The following is a 16,178-nucleotide window of genomic DNA, read 5'->3' as shown; positions in this document are numbered from 1 at the left end:
GAGCAGACTCCCCACTGAGCATAGAGCCCAACTCAGGGCTCGATCCCGGGATCGTGACCAGAGCCGAAGGCAGATGCTTAACCAACTGAGCCACACAAGTGCCCCAAGAATCTACATTCTTAATGATCACATTCTAATGGCTCCTGAGTTAAGTATCCCCCCCTCAACACACACACCAACAGTTTTTCAAGAAACTTGGACTCTGGTGCTAGTTCTGTCTTTAATGGCACAGTTGTTGAGTGTCTGCCTTCTACTAGACAGTTCAAGTAAGGGACCTCATCTGGAACTAATCTGTATCTGACACATGTATTGTGCTTTTTAACCTTAAGTGCTACAGACTTTCTATGAATCGAGGAAAAAAAGCCCAGTCGCTAATTATATATAAAGTATTTATTTTTATGCACATATTTACCTACAAAATTTACAGACAATCAAACTGTGCCGAATACATAGAGTACCCTCTGATGACTTCGTAGGAGCAGAGAGGGTCTTATTGCTGCAGTTTCAAGAATAAAATCTCAAACACATCAAAGCCAAGATGGACAGTTAAGTTAAATGGTAGCCTTGTTAAAAAGTTTTTGTCCTGTGAGTGAATTTTCAGCTTCATGTTAAATGGAATTTAAAAGACTGCTCATGAAATAATTTAAACCTTTTCAAAATCATCTAATAAACAGGTAAAAGGCACCTCCAGTTCTTTAAAATATTTACAGCAATCCCAATAGTTTAAGATTAAGGGCAATTATAGTACAGGTGGCTAAAATGCATACACAGTATGTCAGTAACACTCTCGGAACAGTGAGAATTGTAGACTCTAGTTTGGGGCGCCGCTCCCAAGTCACCCCGTGATCAGAGCGGCTGATCAATTACACCCGTGCAACACTAGTGTAACAGCACGCCAACCGCGGCGTTAAGATCCAATGATCTAAAACAAGGACTATCAAATTCCCAGACAGTACATAATTTATAACTAAACTTGTATATTCAGAAGCCTTTGGAGTGTTCTTAAAATTATTAAAAAAAATATAAAGTATATTTAGCATTGAAGGAAAACAACAAACCGGAAATGGTTACCATGAGAGTGGTTGAAGTTCACTATCTGGTTTAACAAAAATGGTTTCTCAGAAGAATATCTATAATTTCTCACAACATAATGGAGAGGAGTCTTTCTCAGTTTACACTCGATCCGATGTTTTTCTTGCATTATGATTAGAACAGAGGGGTGTAAGAATGAAAGGCACAGCTATGCACGATAGCTGGGTGTGAAGAGCCACGGGGCCGGCCAATGGATGCTCCCACGATACTGGTGCAGGAGAACAAAGTCCACAATGTCCCTCTTTGACATTGGCATTGATTTGCTATTTACAGTAGTTTGCAAAAATACATTATAAAAACTGGATGAGGTTCTGTTTCTAAGTTTAACTTAGTAACATACAGACATACTTCATCTGCAGAAGTTTCTGCAGGGTCTGAAGTACTAAAGTGACACTAATACTGTAACACAGATAATCAAAGGTACCAAGCACGGGGGAGACGAGTCATCATCATCGAGATCATCTGGGTAAATATTGCACACTTCTTGTCAGTTGTTGCTATGACCTTCACATATCCAACTGTAAAAGGAATCCTTTATGGCTTTTTGCTTTATCACTCATTTGAAGAAAGGCTGTTTTAGGTCCCAGAACAATGAGTGTAGACTGTCACTGAACATGAGGCCTAGGTTTCAAAATGAGTTTTCCTGTCTGTAAAAATGAAGGAAAAAAGTTTTTCAATACACAGTTCCATTAAAAACATCACCACTTATCCATAAGCCTTGAAGTACATTTGAAGGGTACCAGAACATCCTTTATATGAAGTTTAAATATATTTTTTTAATATACGTATTTTTTAATTTATTTGACAGACAGAGATCACAAGTAGGCAGAGAGAGAGGAAGGAAAGCAGGCTCCTGCTGAGCAGAGAGCCCGATGCAGGGCTCGATCCCAAGACCCTGGGATCATGACCTGAGCCGAAAGCAGAGGCTTTAACCCACTGAGCCACCCAGGCGTCCCTAAATATTTTTTTAAAGATTTTATTTATTTGACAGAGAGAGATCACAAGTAGACAGAGGCAGGCAGAGAGAGAAAGAGAGAAAGGAGGAAGCAGTCTCCCTGCCAAGCAGAGAGCCCGATTCGGGACTCGATCCCAGGACCCAGAGATCATGACCCAAGCCGAAGGCAGAGGCTTTAACCCAATGAACCCACTTTAACCCAGCCACCCCAATATATGAAGTAAATATTAACCAATGAACAGTTATGTTTTCCAAGTTCTGTGTGGAGTTTTCTTCCTAAAATCTTCATTATTAAGATTTTATTTATAGGGGCGCCTGGGTGGCTCAGTCAGCTAAGCATCTACCTTCAGCTCAGGTCATGATCCCAGGGTCCTGGGATTGAGCCCCGCATCAGGATCCCACCTCAGCAGGAGCCTGCTTCTCCCTCTCCCTGCCATTCTGCCTACTTGTGGACTCACTTGAGCTCTTTCTCTCAAATAAATAAAATCTTAAAAAAAAAAAAAAAAGGATTTCATTTATATATTTAACAGAGAGAGAGAGAGAGAAAGAGCACAAGCAGGAGGAGTGGCAGGCAGAGGGAGAAGTAGACTCCCTGTGGACCAGTGAGCCACATGCAGACCTTGACCCCCGGACCCAGGATCATAACATGACCTGAGCCAGAGGCAGATGCTTAACAAACCCAGGCACCCCTGAAATCCTTACTTTAAAACAACCCATTTGGAGTGCCTGGGTGCCTCAGTCATTAAGCGTCTGCCTTTGGCTCAGGTCACGATGCCAGGGTTCTGGGATCAAGCCCTGCATTGGGCTCCCTGCTCAGCGGGAAGCCTGCTTCTCCCTCTTCCACTCCCCTTCCTTTGTGTTCCCTCTCTAGCTGTCTCTTGCTCTCTGCCAAATAAACCAATAAATAAATAAATCTTATAAATAAATAAATAAATAAACAAAACAATTTGATGAACTTCCTGTCCACTGGCTACCTAAAAATCTGCCAATCAATCCTATAAATAAAATCCCAACATGTATAAATCCATGCTCTTTGTCAAATGGAATTTATAAAACATAAGTATATGTATCTGAGCAAAAACATTTTTCCTTCACTAACATTAAATTTTTACTTTCATGTGAAAATGTAAACCAATGATTGAGCACTAGACACTTACACACTGCTGATGTTCAGTGTAAGTAGATAGAACTCTTCTGTAAGGTCAACTGCCCCCCCCCTTCTTTTAAGCAAGCTCTAGGGGTGACTCCGTCGGTAAGGTGTCTGCCTCTGGCTCAGGTCATGACCCCAGGAGTCTGGGACCAAGTCCCACATCGGCCTCCCTGCTCAGTAGGAAGCCTGCTTCTCCCTCTGCCTACTACTCGCCCTACTTGTGCTCTCTCTGACAAATAAATAAAATCTTTTTAAAAACTGAAGAAACAAATAAATAAATAAATATAGTTCTAGGGGCACCTGGGTGGCTCAGTTGGTTAACGGTCTGCCTTTGGCTTGGGTCATGATCCTGGGATTGAGCCCTTCTCCCTCTCCCTGCCACTTCCCCTGCCAGTGTTCATTCTCTGTCAAATACATAAATAAATAAACCTTTAAAAATAAAGTAAGCTCTACGCCCAACATGGGGCTTGAACTCACGTTCCCAAGATCAAGAGTCAGATGCTCCACTGACTGGGCCAGCCAGGTGCCCTGGCCCAACTGTGTTATTTACCCAAAGAAAAGGTACATGCCATATAGTTCAAATAACTCCATGTTTGGGAGTTCACCTGAAGGACACAAGCACAAAGCTGTACATAAAGATGTTACTAATTTGGGCACCTAGGCGAGTCAGCTGGTTAAGCGACGGACTCTTGGTTTCAGGTCATGTCATGATCTCATGGGTTGTGACACAAAACCCTGCATTGGGTTCTGAGCTCAGCAATGAGTCTACTTGAAGAATCTCTCCCTCTGCCTCTATCCAACTTGTGCTTCCTTGTGCATACTCTAAAATAAAAAAAATGTTACTTATTCTTCCATTCAACATTTACTGAGTGTCTGCTGTGGGCCAGGCCTTGTGGGATCCAAGAATGAACTAGACACACTCCCTCATCCTCCTGCAGCTTAAGTTCTGGCAGAGAATATAAAACATATGCAGTATGGAAACTGCAAACAACTGTATGACCAACAGGGATATCATGAGGTATCCATAAAATAGGGCAGTGTGTAATTAAACAAAATGGAAAATCCTCCCGCTTTTCAAAACAAAATAAAACAAGGCTCCATGTCCAGCATGGAGCTCATCATGAGGCCTGAATTCATGAACCTGAGATCAAGACCTGGGCTGAAATCAAGAGTTGGACACCAAACTGACTAAGCCACCCAGATGCCCCAAAACAGAAGACCTTAACTGGTATAGTGTAGATAAAAAGCCCAAGACTTTGCACGTGGTTCATGTCCAATAAATGGTGGCTCTTTTATTTTTTAAAGATTTTATTTATTTATTTGACAGAGAGAGATCACAAGTAGGCAGAGAGGCAGGCAGAGAGAGAGGAAGGGAAGCAGGCCCCCTGCCAAGCAGAGAGCCCGATGCGGGACTCAATCCCAGGACCCTGAGATTATGACCTGAGCTGAAGGCAGCAGCTTAACCCACTGAGCCACCCAGGTGCCCAAATGGTGGCTCTTAAAGCCTAATACTGGATCAAAGAAGCAGGTCTGAAAACTCCGTAATACCTAAGAAGCAAATGAGAATGGGCAACACAACATAAAACATCTTTTGTTGGTGAGACTCTAGGTGGTTTCATTAATATTTTGTTACTGTGATTCTTGGGTTAAAAGTGCTGTCAAGATTCTGATCACAAGATTCTCACTTTAACTTCATTTTTAGCCGTTTAACTTTTGGTATATCCCTGGTAATGTTGGTAGAACTTTGATGCTAATTTTTTCACTGTTTTATTGAGGTATAATTTATATACAGTATATAACTTATATACTGCCTGGGCGGCTCAGCCAGTCAAGTGTCCAACTCTTGATTTTGGCTTACGTCATGATCTGAGGGTCATGAGCTTGAGCCCCGCACCAGGCTCAGTGCAGAATCTGCTTGAGATTCTCTCACTCTGCCTCTCCCCCTGCGTGTGTGCTAACGAAGTAAAAATCTTCACACTCACATATGCCCACATAGGCACCACCCCGTTCACACTACAGAGATCACCACCACCCAGAAAGTTCTTCCACATCCCCTTCTGGTCAATGGGAGCCCCACTCCTGAAATAGATATAACTACTTCCCATAAATTTTGCCTGTCTCTGGTCTTTAAACACATGGAATCAGAGAGTATGTGCTCTTTCGCATCTACTTCTTTCACTCAATGTGCTTCTGAGATTCATCCATGTTATTATGTCCCAGCAGTCTATACTGTTTTATATTATTATGATACACAATACACAGTATTCCACTGTGTAAAAAGACCACTATTTGTTTCACCCAAGGTTTTTGGTTTTTTTTTTAAGATTTTATTAATTTGACAGAGAGAGATCACAAGTAGGCAGAGCAGCGGGCAGAGAGGGAGAAGCAGGCTCCCTGTTGAGCAGAGAGCCCGAAGCGGGGCTCGATCCCAGGACCCTGGGATCATGACCTGAGTCGAAGGCAGAGGCTTAACCCACTGAGCCACCCAGGCACTCCCCAAGGTCTTAATCTATTTTAAACTACATGAAAAGACATTCATGTAATTTATTAAAAAATCAAATACATAAAACCTGAATGACTCAGTCAGTGAAGCAGGACTCTTGACCTTGGGGATATGACTTTAAACTCCATGTTGGGTATAGGATTACTTAAAAAATAAGCAAACAATTTAAAATGTTTTCAAATATAGATAAGCTAAAATTCTTCCTTCCATTTATCTCAAATTCTAGCCCTCTTAAGAGAAGAAAACAGTTTTAGCATGAACTCTTCCAGACTGGGTTCTATGATTTACATCCACATATATAAATAATAAAAAATCTGATGTCTCTGAGCCATCTGGCTCAATCGGTTAAGCGTCCCACTCTTGGGTTTCAGCTTGGGTCATGAATTCGGGGTCATGAGATCAAGCCCGTGTGTCAGGCTCTGTGCTCAGCAGGGAGTGTGCTTGAGATTCTCGCTCTCCCTCAGCCCCTCCTCCTTTCTCCCTAAAATAAAATAAATCTTTTTTTTTTTTTTTTAAGATTTTATTTCTGGGGTGCCTGGGTGGCTCAGTGGGTTAAGCCTCCACCTTCGGCTCAGGTCATGGTCTTAGGTCCTGGGATCAAACCCCGCATTGGGATCTCTGATCAGCAGGGAGCCTGCCTCCCCCTCTCTCTTTGCTTGCCTCTCTGCCTACTTGTGATCTCTATCAAATAAATGAGTAAAATCTTAAAAAAAAAAAAAGATTTTATTTATTCATTTGATATGCAAAGATCACAAGTAGGTGGAGAGGCAGGCGAGGGAGGGGGGAAGCAAGCTCCCCAACTGAGCAGAGCGCCCAATGCGGGGCTCGATCCCAGGATCCTGGGATCATGACCTGAGCTGAGGAGAGGCTTTAACCCACGGAGCCACCCAGGCGCCCCATAAATAAATCAAACTTTAAATAAAATCTGGTGTTTCTAACATGCTAAAATATTTGAAGGTAAAAAAATATGACTTGGGATTTGTTTCAAAATAATCTGATGGAGGAAGGTGGGCAGGGGTACACATAAAATAAGAATGGCCATGAGCTAATTATTGTTGACACTGACCAGTGGGGACACAGTTTATTATACTCTCCATTTTTTTTGTCTGGAAATTTTCATAATTAAAACTTTCTTACAGGGGACACCTGGGTGGCTTAGTGGGTTAATGCCTCTGCCTTGGCTCAGGTCATGATCCCAGGGTCCTGGCTGGGATCAAGCCCCACATGGGGCTCTCTGCTCAGCGGGGAGCCTACTTCCCGCTCCCCTCTGCCTGCCTCTCTGCCTACTTGTGATGTCTGTCTGTCAAATAAATAAATAAATCTTAAAAAAAAACCTTTCTTACAGATGAAGATGTGATACACACACACAAACCGCATGCACGTTGGAGTATTATTCAGCCACAAAAAAGAATGAAATCTTGCTATTTGCACTACATAGACGGAGCTCGAGAGTATAATGCTAAGTGAAACAGAAAAAGACAAATACTGTGTAATTTCACTCATATGTACAATTTAAGATAAAACAAAAACAAGAGAAGAAAAAAACACAAATCAAGAAAAAGACTCATAATTACAGAGAACAAACTGATGGTTACAGGAGGGGAAGTGGGTGGGGGGACGGGGGAAATAGATGATGGGGATTAAGGGGTGCCCTTGTCATAATGAGCACACAGTGATGTACAGAAGTGCTGAAATCACTCTATGGTACACCTGAAACTAATATAACACTGTATATTAACTATACTGGAATTAAAAAGAAAATGGTACTGGGGGAAAAAAACTGAAAAACTAAAAAAAAAAAAAAAAAAAAAAAATCCCAAACTGAGTATATCATCTAATAATTCACTTCTTGTACTTCACATTATGCCCTGCAGAGCCTTCCATGGCCATACTGACAGATTTACTTATGGTTTCCTACAATGTGGCTATACCTCAGCCTATTTTACCATCCCCTAATTGGGAAATGTAAAGCTGTTTTCCATTTTTTCCCTACTGCAAAGCATGTTGCAATAATGACCTTGTACCTGCCTCCTCGTGTGCATGTGACTGATGGTCCCCACCAAGGGCAGATGGAGAGAAGTAGAATGGTTAGGTCATGAGGCATGCCAATTTTACATTTTACAGGAATGATGAAAACTGCCCTCTAACATGGCTATCCCAGTGTATATTCTCAACAAGCAGTGCATGGGTTCATCTACTTTACCACAGCACTGGACTTTTAATTTCTACCAATGTAAAGGTAGGTAAGACAAATGAAAACTCAGCTTTAAGGGGACCGGGCAGCTTAGTTGGTTAAGCATCTGCCTTGGGCTCAGGTAATAATTTAGGGTCCTGGGATCAAGCCCTGTGATGGGTTCCCTGCTCAGTGGGGAGTCTGCTTCTCCCTCTCCTTCTGCTTCCCCCCAAGACACTCCACTCATGTTCGCTCTCACTCTCTCTCTTAAAAAGGAAAAAGAGAAGAAAAAGAAAAAGATAACTCAGTTTTACTGTCCATTTCCCCAATTACAAATGAGGCTATCTCGGGATGCCTGGGTGGCTCAGTTGGTTAAGCAGCTGCCTTTGGCTCAGGTCATGATCCCAGCGTCCTGGGATCGAGTCCCATATCGGGCTACTTGCTCCGCAGGGAGCCTGCTTCTCCCTCTGACTCTGCCTTCCACTCTGTCTGCCTGTGCTCGCTCTCACTCTCTCTCTCTCTTACAAATAAATAAATAAAATCTTTAAAAAAAAAAAAAAAAACAAATGAGGCTATCTGTAGTCCCACTTCTGTGAGATGCCTTACCTCTTTCCACATTTCAAATGTACTATTTATCTTTTTTTATTGATTTTTAATAGGCCTTTATTTTACATTCTATCCTCTATTAGATATCTTGCCAATACTTTCGTTTTATATGTACTTTTTTCCCCAGTAATCTCTACACCCAACATGGGGCCCAAACTCACAACCCTGAGATGAAGAGTCACATGCTCACCAACAGAGCCAGCCAGGCGCCCCATAAACAATTTCTTCTAATCACTGCTAATTTTCTTGCCTTTTGCTGTACGAGATTTTCAAATGTTGGTGCAATTAAAGGTATCCAACCTCGGGCGCCTGGGTGGCTCAGTGGGTTAAGCCGCTGCCTTCGGCTCAGGTCATGATCTCGGGGTCCTGGGATCGAGTCCCGCATCGGGCTCTCTGCTCAGCGGGGAGCCTGCTTCCCCCCCCCCCCCCTGCCTACCTCTCTGCCTACTTGTGATCTCTCTCTGTCAAATAAATAAATAAAATCTTAAAAAAAAAAAGGTATCCAACCTCTTCCATGATGGTTTTTTGTTCTGAGTCTTAAAAAGTTTTTCTACACCAAGATCATAAACATATTCATCTCTGAGGCACCTGGGTGGCACAGTGGGTTAAACATCCAACTCCTGGTTTCAAGTCAGGTCATGATCTCGAGCTCCATGTTGGGCTCCATACCGAGCAGGGAGTCTGCCTGGGTTTCTCTCTTCCTCTACTCTTCCCCCAACTCATGTGCGTGTGCATGTTTTATTACTTATTATACTAATAAAGAAATATTAAAAAACAAAAACCATTCATATATACTTTCCTCTAATGCTTATGAGATAGGTATGTCTTTTTAAATATATTTAAAACTTTATCTGGAATTTAATCTTCTTAACTGATGTGAAGAAGAGATCTAAATTCATTATTTTCTCAAATGAAAAGCCAATTACCTCAACATTATTAGCCCATTTCTCCCCTTTTGACTTGAAATAATATACTTCCTCTAATTTTTTAAAAAATGAAAGTGTTTATTTAGTCTTTATTCTCTTTAATGATCTAGTGGCCTTCCTGGCTAAGTATCTTTTTTTTCTCTTTATTCTTATTTTCTATACTGGATAAGTATTATTTGATAGTTTTTTTTTTTAAGATTTTATTTATTTCTTTGACAGAGAGAGATCACAAGCAAGCAGAGAGGCAGGTGCAGAGAGAGAGAGAGAGAGAGAGAGAGAGAAAGAGAGAGAGGAGGAAGCAGGCTCCCTGCCGAGCAGAGAGCCTGATGTGGGGCTCGATCCCAGGACCCTGAGATCATGACCTGAGCCGAAGGCAGAGGCTTAACCCACCGAGCCACCCAGGCACCCCTATTTGATAGTTTTTTTAACTTGAAGGTAAAAATACCTTTATAAATAAATCAAACCCGTGAGATACTCTAGTATATCAACACATGATTAACTTTTAAAAACAGTCAGGGGGCGCCTGTCAAATAAATAAATAAATTCTTTTAAAACAAACAAAACAAACAAACAAAAAAAACAGTCGGTTTGGGGGCACCTAGGTGGCTCAGTGGTTAAGAGTCTGCTTTCAGCTCAGGTCATGATCCCAGAGTCCTGGGATCAAGCCCCCCATCAGGCTCCCTGCTTGGTGGGAGGCCTACTTCTCCCTCTCCCACTGCCCTTGCTGTGTCCCCAGTCTCACTGTCTTTCTCTCTTTCTGCCAAATAAATAAATAAATAAAATCTTAAAAACAAATCATAAGACACATCATGATTCTATGTCATTAAGATTAAACTGGGGGGAGGGGTGCCTGGGTGGCTCAGTCAGTTAACCATCTGCCTTGGGCTCAGGTTGTGATCCCACGATTCTGAATTGGAGCCCCACAAGAGGCTCCCTGCTCAGGGGGGAGCCTGCTTCCCCCTCTCCATCTGTTCCTCCTCCCTGATTGTGCTCTCTCTCTAAAATAAATTAAAAAGAAAAAAAAGAAAAAAGAAAAGAAAGATTAAACTGGGGGTACCTGGCTGGCTCAGGGGTACAGCATGTGACTCTACATCTCAGGGTCATGAGTTCAAGCCCCATACTTGGCATACAGCTTACGTGTTTAAAAAAAAAAAAAAAAAAAAAAAAAAAGATACTGTCAACTCTACCAGTTGACCTGTATGATACTAGAGATCATTATATGCATCCCAATTTCTGAGATATAAATATAGGTCTTAGGATCAATACTATAAGGAATATCTCCACTATTAATCCATGCAGACAATTTTTTTTCAAGATTTTATTTATTTATTTGAGAAAGAATGAGCACAAGCAGGGTGAATGGACCCAAGGGAGAAGCATACTCCCTGCTGAGCAGGGAGCCTGATGTAGGACTTGGGGATCTCTAGACTCCGGGATCATGACCTGAGCCGAAGGCAGACGCTTAACCGACTGAGCCACCCAGATGCCCCATGCCGACAATTTATTAATGTCTGCTTTATTTAAACCAAAACATTTCAGTCCTTTCATGCACATCTACAATTTTCTAATGTAAACAATACTCACATCATCACAAGACATGTTGTATTCTGCTAATACAGTTCGACATCGAGCAGCTATGCTGAAAAAATGTGGTCAAAGGAAAATTTATCATATGAAGAATAAGCTTTTAAAACAACACCCAGATGATCAAAAAGGTGCTTTAATTTCATTCAGAGAATAAAAGTCAATTTTGGTAAAGGATACATTGATGGTGCAACGACCCTCTTGTGTATTCCGGCAAAGAACAAGCCTATTAGAGTAATACAGCTAATAGTGAAAAATGGGTGATTCCATAAAGATGTGAAGAAGGACACCTGGAAAGGAAGAGTTTGAAATATAAAAATGTTCAGAATCTCAGAACAATACTAATTTTTACCTCCCCACTTATGCATAAATATACGTAGGATTTTAATCATCTGAAACATGAGAATTTGAAGAATTTAAAATAATCCTAGTTCTGTTTTGCTGTGCCATAAAATAAAACCAGTTCTCTATTTTGTATCTTTAATATAGCAAGATAATATAGCAATATTCCCTCCATCAATTTCAAAGACTTTAACCATTAAAAATTCATTCTTATAATCAAAAACCATCCTACCAAAATGTTTACTAAACTCTCCCTGGTAAAAAAAAAAAAAAAACAATTTAAAAAGCAGATGAGACACATCTGACTGGCTCAGCTAGCAGAGCATGTCTCTTGACCTCAGTAGTCATGAGCTCGAGACCCATGTTGGACATAAAGATTAAATACACACAGACACACACACACATATATAAAAGCACAAGACTGTAAGCACCACAGGAGTAGACGTGGTCTTGTGCATCTCTGTTCTTCCAGTATCTGAAATAGTGCTTGCGTGGCAAACGTACATGCTCAATTAATACTGCTGAACGAGTGAAGATAAGGTCTCTGGTCTGAAGTCAATGAAAACACAAGTCAGAAGTGATATAGTTACTCTCCCCGTTGAAAAGCTTCCTTTCAGGACTGGGGCAGCCTCTAGCATTCATAACCTGGTCCCAGTCCAACCATTTCCTGCTGCACCCACATACATGCTACCGTACTCCTCCTCTCCTCCATGGCCCCAGAAGATTCAGCTCCAGTATAATCCTCCCCTCTCTGTGGAAGCAAAAAGTGAGTTTGGTTTTGAAGCTACTGAGATTTATTTATTTTTAAAGATTTTATTTATTTAGGGGCACCTGGGTGGCTCAGTAGGTTAAAGCCTCTGCCTTCGGCTCGGGTCGTGATCCCACGGTCCTGGGATCGAACCTCACATCGGGCTCTCTGCTCAGCAGGAGGCCTGCTTCCTCCTCTCTTTGCCTGCTTCTCTGCCTACTTGGGATCTCTGTCTGTCAAATGAATAAATAAAATCTTTAAAAATAAATAAATAAATAAATGGACAGAGAACACTCAAGCAGGGAAAGATGATTAGTAGCTACCTATAAAGAAGGTAGATTTAGGGGCACCCGGCTGGCTCAGTCAGAAGAGCATGTGACTCCTGATCTTGGGGTTGAGAGTCTGAGTCCCTTAGGAGGTACAGAGATTACTTAGATAAAACTTAAAAAAAAAAAGGGGGGGGGGCAGCGCCTGGGTGGCATAGTCAGCTGAGCATACAACTCTTACATTTTGCTCAGGTTGTATTTTCAGGGTTGTGATCAAGCCTTGTGTTGCCCTCAGTTGGGAATGTGCTTAAGATTCTCTTTCTCTCTCTGTCCTTCTCCCCCACCACTTGCCGTGCTCACTTTCCCTCTCTCTCAAATTAAAAAAAAAAAAAAAAAAAAAAGAATGAGCATTTAAGAGAAACAAAGAGCTAATTTCAGATCTGGGCATAAGAGATGACAGCAGGAAATAAGACGACGAGAGTATGTAACACAAGAGTCTAGGATCCAGGACTGAAACAAGAGTGGGCACTGAAGCCAGACTACTGGGGGGATAGCACTCTAGTTTGAAAGAGGAAAAAAGATGTGTTTAGAGTCTGGAAAAAGAAATCCAATGGACTAGGAACTAAATGGGAGCAACAGAACTAAGCCAAAGGCATCTATACTCCACTCTTACACCAAGAGATGCATACATACTTCAAGACCAAGAACTAAACTTACAAAAAAGAGCAGGCAGCTGGCCTAGTACGCTACTGGTTAAATAAATTTGTCAAATGAAGAAATGAGAGACTGACAACATCAGAAGGGAAGAAGCTCCCAGAAGGATGAAATTCTGAAAAGGTTAATAATCCAGAGGAATGTCTTCTTAAAACCTTCAAGGAGAGTTTAATTCCCACAGGCCAGCTAGATTTCACGTGGCCTGCACAATGTAAGCACATGTAGTGTCTTACACGTTAATTTTAATTAGATAGTCAACATCACCCTTCTTTCCTCCACAGCAATGATCAACTGCATCTAAATATCGGTTCCCCCTTTAGATCAGGCATTCATGTACTTTCTAGCTTGCTCTATTCCTTTTCTCCTTGGATTCTTCCAGATAATCACGCACTGACTTTTGAGTTTGCAACTCCTGCTAGAGACAACTGCTGCTTAAAACTCCTATCAGCTTTGAGGTTATTAAATACTGAAATCTAAAGAGCTAACCCTTAGGCTAATAGTTATATTCTCACCTAATTTAGAAAATTACATTAACTACAGAGTTTTGGGTCTATTTCAAATTACATTTAATTCTGTGTTTTATTAAGATCTCAACTAGCTGAAATCAGCTTATATTTTTCCCAATTAGAAGTCAGATTCATTTCCCAAGATAGACCTTTTCAATCTTCTTGCCAGCCTCCCTCACTCTTCCCCTGAAGATGAACACCAAGCAGAGCCTTAAGAGCAGACTTTTATAAATGAACACACAAGAGAGTTTCCTATTTGCCATAAAAACCCCTCTATTAATGTAAAATTCCATCACCAGTCTCCCCTACCTCCTATTCTTTTATATCTCCACCCCAATGGATAAAGCCAGGGAGACTACATGCTAAATAAACCCCTGGCTGCCTAAACTGCCATCTGGATTGCTGACAAAAGCTTTGCTATTAGGTTTTTCTTTTGTATAAACCAACAGGTTATAAATAAAGCTACTGGAAGCAGTCTTAAAATTACAGTTTAAAAAGGGATGTGGGAAAAATAAATAAAATAAAATAAATAAAAAGGGATGTGGGCTTGAAATTTGAGAAAAATTAGAATACCACTATTACCTAAATAAAGCTGCACTGAGGCAAAAAAAAAAAAAAAACCCATCACTGAAGTACTGGACACTACTGCTTCTCTAATTAAAAAAAACTCAGTTTGGGGCGCCTGGGTGGCTCAGTGGGTTAAGCCACTGCCTTCGGCTCAGGTCATGATCTCAGGGTCCTGGGATCGAGTCCCGCATCGGGCTCTCTGCTCAGCAGGGAGCTTGCTTCCTCCTCTGCTCTCTCTGCCTGCCTCTCTGCCTACTTGTGATCTCTCTCTGTCAAATAAATAAATAAAAAATCTTAAAAACAAACAAACAAACAAGTAAATAAATAAATAACTCAGTTTGAAATTAAGGCACAAGTTAGTGGAAAGAAGTAGAATTCTGAGAAACATTCTATCATATTTGATCAAAAGGATGCTTCCAGAAATAACATTATGAAATCTTTTATTGCATTCGGTATAGGGATGTTCTTGTACAGTGCCCAATGGGAGTTCTCTCAGGGTTTCCTATATTAAATTTCAGGCAGGAAATTTTTTTAAAGATAAACGTGGAGAACAAAATCTTTGCTAGCTTATGAAACTCATACATGTGTTCTTTTCAAAGAGAAGGAAAACCATGGAACCAACTGTGACTTTATGGATGAGGTAACTCAGAGAATAATTTACAACTCAATTCTGGCAAGCATGATGGCCCATATGACCTTGTCTGTGACCTGGTTTCCTTCCTTTGACCCTCTATTCTAATCTTTTTATTTTCCCCTCGATCTTGATGTTTTATTACATTAAAATTTTGCTGTTTTATCATGTTTCCTGTGAAGACATTTCAAATACTTTGTGGCATGATGAAAGGTACTACCAAATTTAAGTCACAGAAGAAAATGAAATTTTATAATTTTTAAAAGCTGAGACAGATGATATTAAATGAACAAAAGAGAATACAATTTTTATACTGAAATATGTACAAATTATGGATATGAAATGTAGAAAGATACGTAAGAAGTTCAGAAATGAGTAAGAAGTAGTGGAAGTGGGTATTTCTTAGGTCTTTTTCCCTGTAAAAGATACTTAATCTACAACACACAACCAAAGATTTTCTTAACCAAATTAATAAAAGGCATGTATTTAATATAATTATTAATGTCACTACTAGTAATAATAGGTAGCATTTGGGTAATACTTTACAATGAACAAAGCACTGCTACATTATCTCATTTAATCCAGTAAAGATTTTAAATCAAAACTTCTACCTTTTGTGTCTCGGGATCTATTAACCAGTTCCAGGCACCAGTAGCTGTGCAGACAGATACCACTATAAGAAGCACTGATGAAAGATAAACACGAAATTAGTAAGGAAATAAGCTGTTAATATATTTATACTAATACCACCAATTCCTAATCAATGAAAGCCAAAGGATGTAGCACTTTATTAAATGGAAAATACATTTGACTGAGGAATTAGGAAACTTGTTGTATGACTCTGAGGAATTCTCTTACATACTATGAACCTTAGTAATTGAGAAAGATATTATTCCCATTATTACTTTAGGCAGAACTTACCAAGATCAACAAATTAAAAGCAGTAGGAACTTTTGACATGCTCTGTGCTGATTTTGCAGATCCTACAAATTCAAATTAAAAAACAAAAACACCTCTCATTTTCTACGTAAACAAACCAAACAATGACTCCTTTATGAATGCAATGAGAATCCTGGCTAGAGGATTCTGCCTTTAAACAACGGCTGCTGAAATGGCTGGTTATCAAGAATGTGGAGCACACTGATCAGTTGTCAGGTTTTCTTCAGAGACTTAAAGGAAGTTCAGGGTAGAAATTACTGATGGTAGAACTCAGAAAACTTTCTCCTCACTAAGCTAGAATTATTTTAGGAATTCTAAATAGATCCTAAACAAAATTCAAGAATGAATGATACAGAGGTGCCTGGGTAGCTTCACTGGTTGAATCTGTGACTCTTGCTTGATCTCAGGGCTGTAGGTCTGAGCCCCAAGGTAGATGTAGAGATTTCTTTCTTTTTTTTTTTTTTTTTAAAGATTTT

General features: G+C 40.5%; 1 protein-coding gene across 1 annotated transcript in view; it reads right to left on the bottom strand.

Annotated features, from left to right (window-relative positions):
* Positions 1–372: 372 nt before the first annotated feature.
* The window catches only part of CNEP1R1 (CTD nuclear envelope phosphatase 1 regulatory subunit 1), a 20,145-nt gene continuing 4,339 nt past the window's right edge, over positions 373–16,178 (bottom strand). Inside the window, exons 3-6 of the mRNA XM_059382052.1 lie at positions 15,375–15,448; positions 11,170–11,279; positions 10,990–11,044; positions 373–1,739 (exon numbers count right to left, since the gene is read on the bottom strand). Coding sequence (XP_059238035.1) covers positions 1,698–1,739; positions 10,990–11,044; positions 11,170–11,279; positions 15,375–15,448 — 281 coding nt within the window. The 3' untranslated portion in view covers positions 373–1,697. The remainder of the gene's footprint in view (positions 1,740–10,989; positions 11,045–11,169; positions 11,280–15,374; positions 15,449–16,178) is intronic.

The sequence above is a fragment of the Mustela nigripes genome, chromosome 17 (genome assembly GCF_022355385.1).
Source record: "Mustela nigripes isolate SB6536 chromosome 17, MUSNIG.SB6536, whole genome shotgun sequence".
Lineage (NCBI taxonomy): Eukaryota > Metazoa > Chordata > Mammalia > Carnivora > Mustelidae > Mustela > Mustela nigripes.
Note: the sequence above shows the minus strand (reverse complement) of the source record. Positions and strands in the feature narration are given on the sequence as shown.